The 13,300-nt window shown below is 41.8% G+C and overlaps 1 protein-coding gene across 1 annotated transcript in view; it reads right to left on the bottom strand.

Moving 5' to 3' along the window:
- Nucleotides 1–13,300, bottom strand: part of myo10l3 (myosin X, like 3) — an 83,727-nt gene that overhangs the window by 56,637 nt on the left and 13,790 nt on the right. Inside the window, exon 2 of the mRNA XM_058787433.1 lies at nucleotides 7,493–7,591. Within this exon, the coding sequence (XP_058643416.1) occupies nucleotides 7,493–7,591 (99 nt within the window). The remainder of the gene's footprint in view (nucleotides 1–7,492; nucleotides 7,592–13,300) is intronic.

Here is a 13,300-nt window from a genome sequence, read left to right as displayed (position 1 = left end):
TCAAAGTTTACAAAGTACAGGGCCATCGTACATCTCGTCATCCAGCCCACTCAGAAGCACGCCGTATCGCGCCAGCTCACCTCATGCCCAGAACCCCCACATATCGCACCAATCGCTCGGACCGCCTGCCCGACCCCAAACACCCCCGTGTCTTCCAGAGCACCTCCCTCATCCTCAGCTCTAGTAGCCTGCCGCCGCCAAAGAATCGTACAATCGTGCCGCCGCCAAAGAGTATGGCAAGCCCACCGCCAAAGAGTATGGCAAGCCCGCCGACAGAGGCTGAAGTGCCCCTAGGAATTTTGGTGGAGTATGAAGGGATGTTGTACCCGCCTGTGCCAGCTCCTCGCAAGAGCCCGCCTGTGCCAGCTCCTCGCAAGAGCTCTCCTGTGCCTCCGCTGGTCCCGTCCAGCTCTCCTGTGCCTCCGCTGGTCCCGTCCAGCTCTCCTGTGTCTCCGCTGGTCCCGTCCAGCTCTCCTGTGCCTCTGCTGGTCCCGTCCAGCTCTCCTGTGTCTCCGCTGGTCCCGTCCAGCTTCGCGCTTCCAGAGCGCCCCCCAGTGCCTGCGCCACGAAGGCACCCCCAAGAATCCGCGCTTCCAGAGCGCAGCCAAGAGTCCGCGCTTCAAGAGCGCCCCCCAGTGCCTGCGCCATGAAGGCGCCCCCAAGAATCCACGCTTCCAGAGCGCAGCCAAGAGTCCGCGCTTCAAGAGCGCCCCCCAGTGCCTGCGCCACGAGGGCGCCCCCAAGAGTCCGCGCTTCCAGGCGCCCCAAGAGTCCGCGCTCAAGGCGCCCCCAGTGCCTGCGCCACGAGGGCGCCCCCAAGAGTCCGCGCTTCCAGAGCGCCCCCAAGAGTCTCTGCTGGTTCCGTCCAGCTCCGCGCTGCCAGAGCGCCGCCAAGAGCCCGCGCTGCCAGAGCGCCCCCTAAAGCCTATCCCTCCAGAACACCCTCCAGATCCCTTCCAGAGGCGGAAAGCCCCTAATTCCACCCTTAAAATTTTGGGGGGGGGGGGCTATACCCCAGTGAATCCTGCTCCGTCTTGGGGCGCCCAAGCTTCCGGATCCGCCATGGTCGCCCAAGCTCCCTGCTCCACCATGGTCACCCAAGTTCTCGGACCTGCCAAGGTCACCTGAGTCCCCGGATCCGCCATGGTCACTCAAACCCCCGGATCCGCCATGGCTTCCCAAGCTCCCTGCTCCGCCATGGCCGCCCGAGTCCCCGGATCCGCCAAGGCCTCTCAAGCTCCCGGACCCACCATGGTCGCCGGAGTCCCCTGACCCGCCATGGTCTCCCCTGACCCGCCATGGTCTCCCGGAGTCTCCTGTTCCGCCCTGGATGCCTCCCCGGTGTCCCTGTCCTGCACCGGCTTCCAGGGCACCCCCCCCCCCTCCCTAGTGTTGTTGTTATGGCGCGGGACGCGCCTTCCGGGAGGGGGAGGTACTGTCACGTGTCTGCCTGTCTGAGTTGCTGTTCTCCTTATTTGGTCTAGTCCCGTTTTTCGTTAATTGATTGTCACCACCTGATTAGTATTATGTTGTTTGCTCTTTTGTTCCCATTCTTATAAAAGTCCTCAGTTCTCCCCTTGTATTTGTCCGATCTTGAGTTAATTAAATGGGAATGTGAGTTGATGCTGTTTCGTTCTCCTGTCTTTCATTTATATCTTTTACTACAACCACGCACCCGTGACAATTAGAGGGACATGACAACTGACTGAGCAGCATGGCAGCTACAAAGTAAACAGTGAACCAGGAAAATGGCCTACAGAGCAGGTGAATATTAAAACATAATGGAAGCTATAATACAAGAAATACCAATGCCCTCATTTGTTCTGAGCTTATTCTAAAGCAACAGTAACAGACCACATGTTACAAAACACAACCGAATTGTCATTATATTTGTGAGAATATTTCAAGACAGCAGTAGAGTGTACTTAACGTCTATGATCATCTGTTCACCCCAGGTTATAGTGGCCTGCTGTGCTCAGCAAATTGACACATGGCAGGGAGTCAGCTTGTCATAGTGCCATTAGCACATTACAGGCATTCAGACAGGACAATGGGTGTCAGTGTTGACAGTGTGCCAGGAAACGGGAACATCACCTCTGGTTGCTAAGCAATGGACCAGCCCTGGGAGTATTGGGAATCCTGATGATGAGGTCATCAATAAAACATGAGGAAAAAACAACCACTGCAGTCAGTTAGAAAAATGATGCACTGTACTAGATAAATAAATGGAATTTCCTGGAGCTATTATTTGTGTTCCAGTATGCAATCACTGGTAAGATGCTAAATTTCCAGTGGTTTAGCGGAACTGCTTCCATTGTCCATGCAGGTTTATCTCTCTTCCTCAGCAGCAAGACTTCCTCAGTGATTATGCATTAGCGATTATAGTGAATCTTCATTTCATTTTGCATGACTTTCATGAGAAATGACATATTCCTTCCTGTAAGTATTGTACACTTCAAGTCCTAGCATTCAATAAATGCAATGTACACATACAACATCAATGCACTTGCGTGAGCACCAACACACTCCCCTAAACGTGCATGTGCATGTGAAGCCATCTGCTAAATCCATTGATCTAGAGTTATTAAGCACACAATCAATGTTTTCCTAATGTGGCCTTTTCACCGAGGGTAGCGCCGCTGACTGATGCACCATTGTGGCTAAAAGAAAGCACATAAAAAGTACTATCTGAGAGAATGAATAAATATAATCTCTACAGTGCATTTTGGAAGGACTGTGTTCACATATTTAGCAAATATATTTTTGTAATTAGACATCACATCAAAGCACTGTCTACAATCCATGTAATTAAAATACTATTGTTGCCTTTATATCTCAAGCAGTAAAACTCTAACTAAACAAAATGAATAAATTCTAATCTAACTCAGCTTTTTGTGTATATAATTAAAATTAAGTTTTTAAGTGATTTAAGGTTTATAATTAAAAGAGTAACTGGCATATTTGTTTCTCCGCTCTTCCGTGCAAGTGTGCTGCATGAGGCTTTGTGTTCGAAAGACCACACCCTGCTGTATTATTGAGCATGGCCTATATGAATATGCATGATGTGGGTGGGGTCTGGAGGACAGGAACAGCCCAGTAAGTGAGCAGACACATGGGGACCATCTGAAATGGCTATACTCTTCACAGGAAGCAGTCTTCTCTCAACCCATCCGCTGTACCAGCGCTGAGTCACACCCTGCCCAAAGCAATCCCAGAAAAACACAGGGTTTGCTTTACAAAACACCAACTACAGACTTCGTGAAAGCCAAGAGTCTATAATATGCTGCTAACTGTGTTAAAACCATTTAAAGTCTAAAATTATTGTACAGTATTAATACATCAGTCATTATTCAGCTTTAGATAAAAACACAGATAAAGACCAAAACAGATAGATATAGCGACAGAATGACAGATACAGCGATAGATAGGGTAATAGAATGATAGATAGAATGATAGATAAAATGATGTAACAAACAACAGAACAATAGCACGAACAAAAGAACAAACGATATAGATAGAACTACAGACAGACAGACAGAGACCGACCAACCGACCGACAGACGGAGACAGACAGACAGACAGACAGACAGACAGACAGACAGACAGATAGACAGACGGAGACCGGACGACAGACAGACAGACGGAGACCGACCAACCGACCGACCGACCCACAGACGGGGACAGACAGACGGAGACCGACCAACCGACCGACAGACAGACAGATAGATAGATAGATAGATAGATAGATAGATCAAATGAAGATAGAACAAACAAATGATAGAGTGAATGAACTATAGAATGAATGTTTGACAGGATGATATATAGGACAATAGATGGAGAGATAGACTGACTCTGGCCAGAGGAAGTTGTTCTTCTGGAGCCTAAGCTCAAACTTCACCCCAGACATGAGCAGTGTGTCAGTCTCTCCACGCCTCACTGAACTCTACTCACACACACCTTCCTGATCTCTGCTGACCCCTGCTTCACCATGGATGCCACAGTAAGCTTGTTAAATAAAACATGTGATGGGGTCCCATGCACTTACACTTTACTATGCAGTTTTATGAGTCAGGTGCTGCATTGCATGATGGGAGCCCCATAAGAGTCTAACTTGTGGTTTGGCGTGTTAACACTTGAAAATGAGAGATATAATTTTTCACGATCGGCTGTAGTTGGTTTGGTCTCCGAATCCCTCTCTATGGTCACATAATGTATACTTGGCTGAATTTGGGCTGAACAGACACACAAATTGCACAGAGTGGAAGTCATTTACATTAATTGATATAGAAGAATTTCAGTATGTGCAATAAATCCAGAATTTATAAACTGACAGTTTAAACTAAAGAATTACGTGAAAACTCAAGTGCTCATCACTGCAAATGACAATCAGTCTGAATTGATTTAAATGTGGAACTGGGATAGCAAGAAAGAAATCAATTTGTGCTATAGCTGTATGTTCAGAATGACACACACAGATCACTAATATGCATGCAAAAAATGGAAGGCTTCCAAGATGGTCCATAAATTCTGTCAATATGTTACAAAGAACCTAATTTTCTTCCAAATTTGGCATATAAACAGGACTAAAGATAGATTAAACACAGAGAAAGAAATAATGGAAGAGATCTGAAAGAAATCTCTTATGCTCACAAAGGCTGCATTAATTTGAGCAAAAGTACAGTAAAAAAAAAAAAAATGCAATTGTAAAATACAAACCCGATTCCAAAATTTGGGACACTGTACAAATTGTGAATAAAAACAGAATGCAATGATGTGGAAGTTTCAATATTTTATTCAGAATACAACATAGATGACATATCAAATGTTTAAACTGAGAAAATGTATCATTTTAAGGGAAAAATAAGTTGATTTTAAATTTCATGGCATCAACACATCTCAAATAAGTTGGGACAAGGGCATGTTTACCACTGTGTGGCATCCCCTCTTCTTTTTATAACAGTCTGCAAACGTCTGGGGACTGAGGAGACAAGTTGCTCAAGTTTAGGAATAGGAATGTTGTCCCATTCTTGTCTAATACAGGCTTCTAGTTGCTCAACTGTCTTAGGTCTTCTTTGTCGCATCTTCCTCTTTATGATGCGCCAAATGTTTTCTATGGGTGAAAGATCTGCAGGCTGGCCATTTCAGTACCCGGATCCTTCTTCTACGCAGCCATGATGTTGTAATTGATGCAGTATGTGGTCTGGCATTGTCATGTTGGAAAATGCAAGGTCTTCCCTGAAAGAGACGACGTCTGGATGGGAGCATATGTTGTTCTAGAACTTGGATATACCTTTCAGCATTGATGGTGCCTTTCCAGATGTGTAAGCTGCCCATGCCACACGCACTCATGCAACCCCACACTTGGCCCAGAGAAAACGCCTGCGCTTCTGGATCGTATTTAGATATGGCTTCTTTTTTGACCTATAGAGTTTTAGCCGGCAACGGCGAATGGCACGGTGGATTGTGTTCACCGACAATGTTTTCTGGAAGTATTCCTGAGCCCATGTTGTGATTTCCATTACAGTAGCATTCCTGTATGTGAATGAATGAATGAATGAGGCATTTTTATATAGCGCTTTATTGTGTATTGCAATACACCCAAAGCGCTTTACAATCATGTGGGGGGGTCTCTCCTCAACCACCACCAGTGTGCAGCATCCACTTGGATGATGCGATGGCAGCCACAGGACAACGGCGCCAGTGCGCTCACCACACACCAGCTACAGGTGGAGAGGAGAGAGTGTCATAGAGCCAATCAAGTGGATGGGGATTATTAGGAGGCCATGATTGATAAGGGCCAGTGGAGGGAATCTGGCCAGGACACCGGGGTTACACCCCTACTCTTTACGATGAGTGTCATGGGATTTTTAATGACCACAGAGAGTCAGGACCTCGGTTTAACATCTCATCCGAAAGACATGTGATGCAGTGCCGTCTAAGGGCCCGAAGATCACGGGCATCCAGTATGGTTTTCCGGCATTGACCCTTATGCACAGAGATTGTTCCAGATTCTCTGAATCTTTGGATGATATTATGCACTGTAGATAACTTCAAACTCTTTGCAATTTTTCTCTGAGAAACTCTTTTCTGATATTGCTCCACTATTTTTCACCACAGCATTGGGGGAATTGGTGATCCTCTTCCCATCTTGACTTCTGAGAGACACTGCCACTCTGAGAGGCTCTTTTTATACCCAATCATGTTGCCAATTGACCTAATAAGTTACAAATTGGTCCTCCAGCTGTTCCTTATATGTACATTTAACTTTTCCGGCCTCTTATTGCTACCTGTCCCAACTTTTTTGGAATGTGTAGCTCTCATGAAATCCAAAATAAGCCAATATTTGGCATGACATTTCAAAATGTCTCACTTTCAACATTTGATATGTTATCTATATTCTATTGTGAATAAAATATAAGTTTATGAGATTTGTAAATTATTGCATTCCTTTTTTATTCACAATTTGTACAGTGTCCCAACTTTTTTGGAATCGGGTTTGTATTACTAGAATTTAAAATAACTGTTTTTTTATGTATTTTGAAAATGTATTACTGTGATGGCCATTACTTCGGGCTTCAGTGTCACATGATCCTTCAGAAATCATTTGAATATGATTTGATGCTCAAAAAAAACGTGTCTTATTGTTATCAATGTTGAAGACAGCTGTGCTGCTTAATATTTTTCGGAAACCGTGATATATTTTTCTCAGGATTCTTTGATAAATAGAAAGTTCAAAAGAACAGCATTTATTTGAAATCAAAATCTTTTATAACACTATAAATTATTATTATTTACATTCACTTTTGAACAATTTAATACATCCTTGATGAATAAAAGTATTAATTTCTTTTAAAAAATGGTCCTTCGACTTTTTAGTGCATAAAGAGACAAGTGTATAGAGAGAGAAACAGACATAGATAGAAGTAGACTGATAGAAAGAGATGTATCATATGAAGTCTGCAAAGAATATTTAAACATATGTGCTGAACAGTATATCACATTCATACATTCTGAAGTACCAGAACATAGCATACAGGCTACGTATTGACACACATCTGATAAATATATTCTGACCTGCATTCTCATTGTGCTATGAGAACAGGATTTCCTCCAGACACAATGCTTTAACAGAGGGCCATACTGATTAAACACACTGGCTAAACTTGGCTCTCTTATGGACATTCCTGCTATTCATATCAAAGGTCCTTCAGTAGCTTTAAAACTGCAGATCAGTCAAAGCATACTATACCTGCACAACCTCACACAATTAAGACCTTTACATTTATCTCTCTCAGACAGATGGGCAGCCAAATTCACATAATGGCAAAAACAATGGCACAAGCCTGTTTAGTCATAAATAAAGATGGAATTTGGATATTAAAGATCTTAAAATGAAGATTTTGTGTGAACTATTTTAACTACATTAAAATAGGTGAAATAACTCCTTTAAAGATGTTTCCTAAATGTGTTTTCAGCAGACGGTCTTTCTTACCTCTCCATAGTCTGTGGTGAGGATGAGGGTCCGGTCATCACAGCAGCTGACGGTGGAGGGCAGGAGCTGCTCCTTATCCCGCACCCACACACGAGCTCCCTAAAAGACAGACAGACTGTATGAGACACCAAACACAGCAAACCAATCAAGTGCAGCCATAACAAGGCACACGCATTAAAGATATGACCTAAGACAGACATCTCCCTCCTATTGCGGCTGGTACAGAAATTAAATATGTATGTATATGGAGCAGGCAACATTATGTGCTTCTAAAAAGAGCTGAGCATAGAACAAGATGATACAGAGAGAATATCAGAGAGGAATTTCAAATGATCCAATAGCAATCAGCAAACTCAACCACAGCCCATCGTGGTCTTTCCTTCATCATCATTAAAGCACCACAGTCATTCCATCTCGCTACGCTTGCATTTCATAGACATGGTGCATTTGACTGGGAAAAAGCTCCCTCCCAATGGGTTTAAACGCACATTGTGGGCACATGGGCAGCACAGAACACTATTCATGCCAACAGCACATGCTGTAAACCAAAGTAAAGCCCTCTGGCAGCACCAAACCCTTTACTTGTCTCCGTGTAAAAAGAGATGGTTGTTTCTCATGTCAGTGAAGGGGCCTTTGCTTGTGCACTCGCCACCATAATAGGGTGTTTTGAGGGGATGCCAGGACATTGCTAAGTAGTTTCTAGGGTGCTCTGGGTGGTTGCTTACTGGCTCCAAGGCAATCAAGTCAAATCCCAAGTCTGATCACTTTGAAATCACTAGCAATTTTTCTCTGGACAACCCAAGTTTGTCCTTACAATTACAGTCAAAGGGGTCCAAAACAACATTGGAACAACATAGGTTTGGAATGACACGAAGGTAAGTAAATGATGATTTATGGGTCAACTATGCCTATAAAAGTTAGGCATTTGTTCAAAATGATGAAAATAGCTGCAATGAAAGGGTGGTCCAGCAATGCTTTTGTCTAATTGTGTGGCATGCTTTAAACAAAGCCGCCAGCTTCCATGTTTTCAATCGGAAGGCCAAGAATGCAGAAATGGAGATCATGTAAAAACAGGAAGACACAAGTCTGGCTGCTAAGACCACTAGTCACTTCCTTCTGTTGTGAACCCGAACACTGTCTTAAGAGCTGTTTACGCCAAAGACGATAATGACAACTATAACTATAAGTAAGTTTTAAAAAGTGTTTTTAATTCTAAAGGAATAGGGACATTAATACCACAACTATAATAATAACAATGACACAGATGATTCATATTGTTGGAATCACTTTCAGAACATTTTTTTTTCAGCTGATGATCAATAAAAACATTGATCCACCTGACTTTAAATAGCTTAAACATTTAAAGCGACAGATGACAGAACTGCTTATAATAAACAGAATAAAAGTTTATAGTTATCGCTCTTGGTGTGAATGGGCTTTTAGTGTGTATGGTGTGCCAGGTTCTGATGGCCCTCACGTTTACTCTGACAGGCATAAATCTCCACAGCGCGGCCATTCAGACGGCCAATGGAGTGTTGAGAGAGTAGTTTGTCCAACAGCACATGAGAACCAAAGGATCAATGGGAGCGGCTTCCACCAGGAAACCCAAGCCCCAAGGTCAGAGCTCAGGGATATCAATCCTCATTAACTATTAATAACGACCTGACATGTGCAACAGCACTGGGTCCCGTAGGCAGCATGTGCAGGCACACGCACAATATACATGCACTCTTTCCAATACACACGGTATGAAGATGATCATAGACATATGATACACTGGAAAGGAGTGGATTATAATGAGTGGAGGCAGTCATTAAAGGGATAGTTCACATTTGACTAGCTTTCTTGTGTTGGGAAAATTTACAAGAATGTTCATGCTACTATTTTCCAAATAGTGATCAAAGGTTGTAAAGCTCCAAAAAAAAGACACCATTGAAGTATAAAAGTGCTTAAATGGAGGTTAGATTTCAGTTTGTTCATCACAAAGCTATTGCATGACATCATATAGTGCACATGTTGTATGCACTTCCCTGACATTTTGTCATTTTTGGAGCTTGACAACACCTGGTCACCATTCAGTTCCATGGACTTTTTTCGCAGACTGTGATGATGCATTTCCACTGTTATTAACATGATTTTGTTAACTTTGAAAATAAATGTAATGTACAGTTATACATCGCATTGCATTAAATTACATAAAACAAGTTTACACTGCTGTGTATATGGTATTTCTAATACATACTGAGTGATGCAAGACGATGGATCTTTCTCTCTAGTGACCACCGTAATCAATCTCTCAATATTTCTTTCCTCTTTTGGAGAGTCATGGAAAGAGAGTCATAGTCAAAGAGTCATAGATATCTCTTCTGCTTTTGGAAAAAATGGGAACACAAAAAACTCTGTTTGTTGTAGTGTCCTGTTTACTACTATAGAAGTTTAACTTAGAGTCATCTCTTTTCCGTATGTGCCACACAGCATCATGTCCTGTATCAACAGGATCTTTTTCAGGTTTCAAAAAAAGCCTCAAAGCCTTGCTAAATGTAGCACTAATGCTTGGGGGCTATGGGACGGAGTTAAAAGGGCTTGAAGAAAAGAAGAGGTGGGGAGGTTAAAACTGTATGCTAATGTATTCCCATTGCTTTCACAGAAAGCCAACATTCAAATTCTCTGACATGTCTAATCATCACACATGCGTGAAACTAAATATGACTAACGCCATCAGTTAATGTGTGCCATAGGCGTTCACTGACAACAAAATACCTTTACTTACAGGAATACAATTAAAGCAGCTAAAGGGCATCATTTTATTGAGCTGGAATTATCGATCAGATGAGAGAGATCAGCCAGGTCTTTGCCTGGCACGAGAGGAAAATTACTTAAGCGCAGGACTCAGAAAAGCTGTTTCACGTGACCTGACCAAACTGAATTACATTTGAAGCAGGGTCTACAGATTTAAGAAGATCAGATGCCATTGTTACATAATTCTCATTTACAGCATTTGCACTTCATGGCACATGGTGTCATTGAATTACTTGTGTTTAATCTCATAGATTAAAGGAAGTAAACACAAGAGCCTTTGCAATAGTTGATTGACTGCATTTAAAGTGGTGGGATTATTCAATCTTTTTGTGTTTAATTGATAAATAATCAAATATATATGAGAGTGAATGAGACCATTAGTGCATGCAACCAACTCAAAAACGAACATACAAAAATATGAGAGTTGCAAATTAAGATAAATCACATAATGGATAATAATCCATAAATAAATGGGCATTGTGGGTTGGGCATTTTAATGATTACTACATATAAATAATAAAAAAAAAACTGGCATGGGAAGAACTAATGTATTAACTTCTTCATGATTCAGATAACTGTGGTTCAGACTGCTGAAATCTATCATTATGTGGTGGAAAAATAAGAAATATTCAAGGATAATCTTAATGTTTCCCTAAGGAATGCTCGAATAATTAGTGTTAGGCATTATGAAAAAACTGACACAAAAAAATAAACATGCCCATGTGAACTTGTCCATATAGTCAAAAATAATACCTCAATGCAACTACTTTTCAAAGCAATCAGACTGATGATTTTGCCTGGTGGATGATAAAACGGGTGAAAAATATTACATATCCCAAGCTGTGTCTAGGGAGCAGATTATCATAGAAACTCTTTGACTTGGGCTAGTAAACAACCACCCCAGCAATTGATCTTTCAAGTCTACAGAGAGAAATACAGCCAAATAACAGATGTTGTCTACTCAAGGACACTCAATGTCAAGTAGCACCAAAACATGTGACTTTTCCCCCCATGACCCCATACAAAGGCAGAATGGACAGAGATAAATTACAGTTCTAGCATCTGGCCAAGTAGAACATATTTTTCCCAAAACATTACCATTTTTTACTGCATTACCAGGTAATGTTTTTTAAATCATGCTGAAACAGCAACGACGGGTTCTTCCTTGAGGTCCTGTATTTCATATTTATTTTGAGAGAACTCAAAGGAGAAGAAGAAGTCTGAAAGTCTTATAATATCCCCACTATAATGACAACGTTTAAGACCAGACATGTTTCCACTGGCACTGCTGCAAACCGCTGTATGATGTCAACGATTATGCGGTGAGGTTAACAGATTTTCCAGAAGCGAGCTCCATGATGCATGCCTCTGAAAGGACAGCAGTGTAAACCTGCTTTGTGCACGGGTCTTATTGTATAGGCAACAGATGGTCACAGAAACACAAACCTCCTCCTTCCATTCTCTCCTCCACTTCCATCATTTCATCCCCTCCTTCCCCCACCTTTCCATCACCTCGGCCGTCTCAAAGCAGAATGGTCATGCTCGGGTCCCAGAGGGCAGCCGAGCGGAAATCCCTCAACAAAGGCCAGCTGGGCAACTCCGAGGCAGGGTTTTGTCTGTCAAACTGCAGAGCACGTGCAAACAAAATAACTCCTTCATATTATATAGCATTATAGTCGGAGACATGAATCAGCTCCTTTCAGCTGGAACGCCAGTGAATCGATTAGATAATTGACTAACATTCTGCTTTGCAGTACATATAGCATAACTTAATGATTTTATGACCAATTCATCTGTGCATGGATTTCTTTTTTTACTGTTTTGATCTTGTCGTTTTTAATCAGAATATCATAACTGAATCTTCCAGTGAAACGATAAAATACTCTCTGGATTGTCCAATCATTAGTCCGCTTAAAGCCACCTCTTTCTTACAATCGACGGCAAGCTCACATTCAGATCTGCCTTTATCCAATCAACAACCAATGGATAGAACCAAGCTGCCACCTTAACATTTTTTTCTTTTCCAATAATCTCTCAGAAGTACATCACAATATGTGGCCCTGGACCACAAAACCAGTCTTAAGTTGCACAGGTATATTTGTAGCAATAGCCAAAAATACATTGTATGGGTCAAAATTATCGATTTTTCTTTTTTGCCAAAAATCATTAGGATATTAAGTAAAGATCATGTTCTATGAAGATATTTTGTAAATTTCCTACTGTAAATATATTAAAACTTAATTTTTGATTAGTAATATGCATTGCTAAGAACTTCATTTGGACAACTTTAAAGGTGATTTTCTCAATATTTGGATTTTTTTGCATCCTCAGATTCCAGATTTTTCCAGAATAGTTGTATCTCAGCCAAATATTGTCCGATCCTAACAAACCATACATCAATGGAAAGCTTATTTATTCAGCTTTCAGGTGATGTACAAATCTCAATTTTGAAAAATTGACACATGACTGGTTTTGTGGTCCAAAGTCACATATGAAGGAAATAACCTGTCACTACTTCAGTTACAGTATGACGAAGTTGATGAATTAAATTCAAAATATCTTAATACTTAACTGTAACTGTCAACTGCTAACACAGAAGAGTAAAATAGTCCCTTGCCCTTTAAGACAGAAAACACAGTTTAAAACGCTCCGTCACTCTGAACCCTCACAAAAGGCTACTATTACCTCTGTGTGTTTAACGGTGCCAAATTTGGAGGAGATTTGCTAATTAATGAGCCTCAATCATTAATGAGACTACACAGTGCAAGGTGGCGTGTCTCTTTCTCATTGTGGCAGGAAGCCCAAGACCAAGAGTATCGAGTGATCCAATCAGCTCAACAAAAGAAAACTAATCAACGTCCACAAAATTAGATGTTATTTGGCAATTAGTCCTAAGCTAATTTATTTTTTTCCACTCACACTATTACTTAGCCTCGGATGACCGATTATGCATGAGACATCAAAAACAGAGGGACAGAGAACGTACTAGAAGTACTAGACAGTTTGTTT

Source organism: Onychostoma macrolepis, chromosome 09 (assembly GCF_012432095.1).
Source record: "Onychostoma macrolepis isolate SWU-2019 chromosome 09, ASM1243209v1, whole genome shotgun sequence".
Taxonomy (NCBI): domain Eukaryota; kingdom Metazoa; phylum Chordata; class Actinopteri; order Cypriniformes; family Cyprinidae; genus Onychostoma; species Onychostoma macrolepis.
Note: the sequence above shows the minus strand (reverse complement) of the source record. Positions and strands in the feature narration are given on the sequence as shown.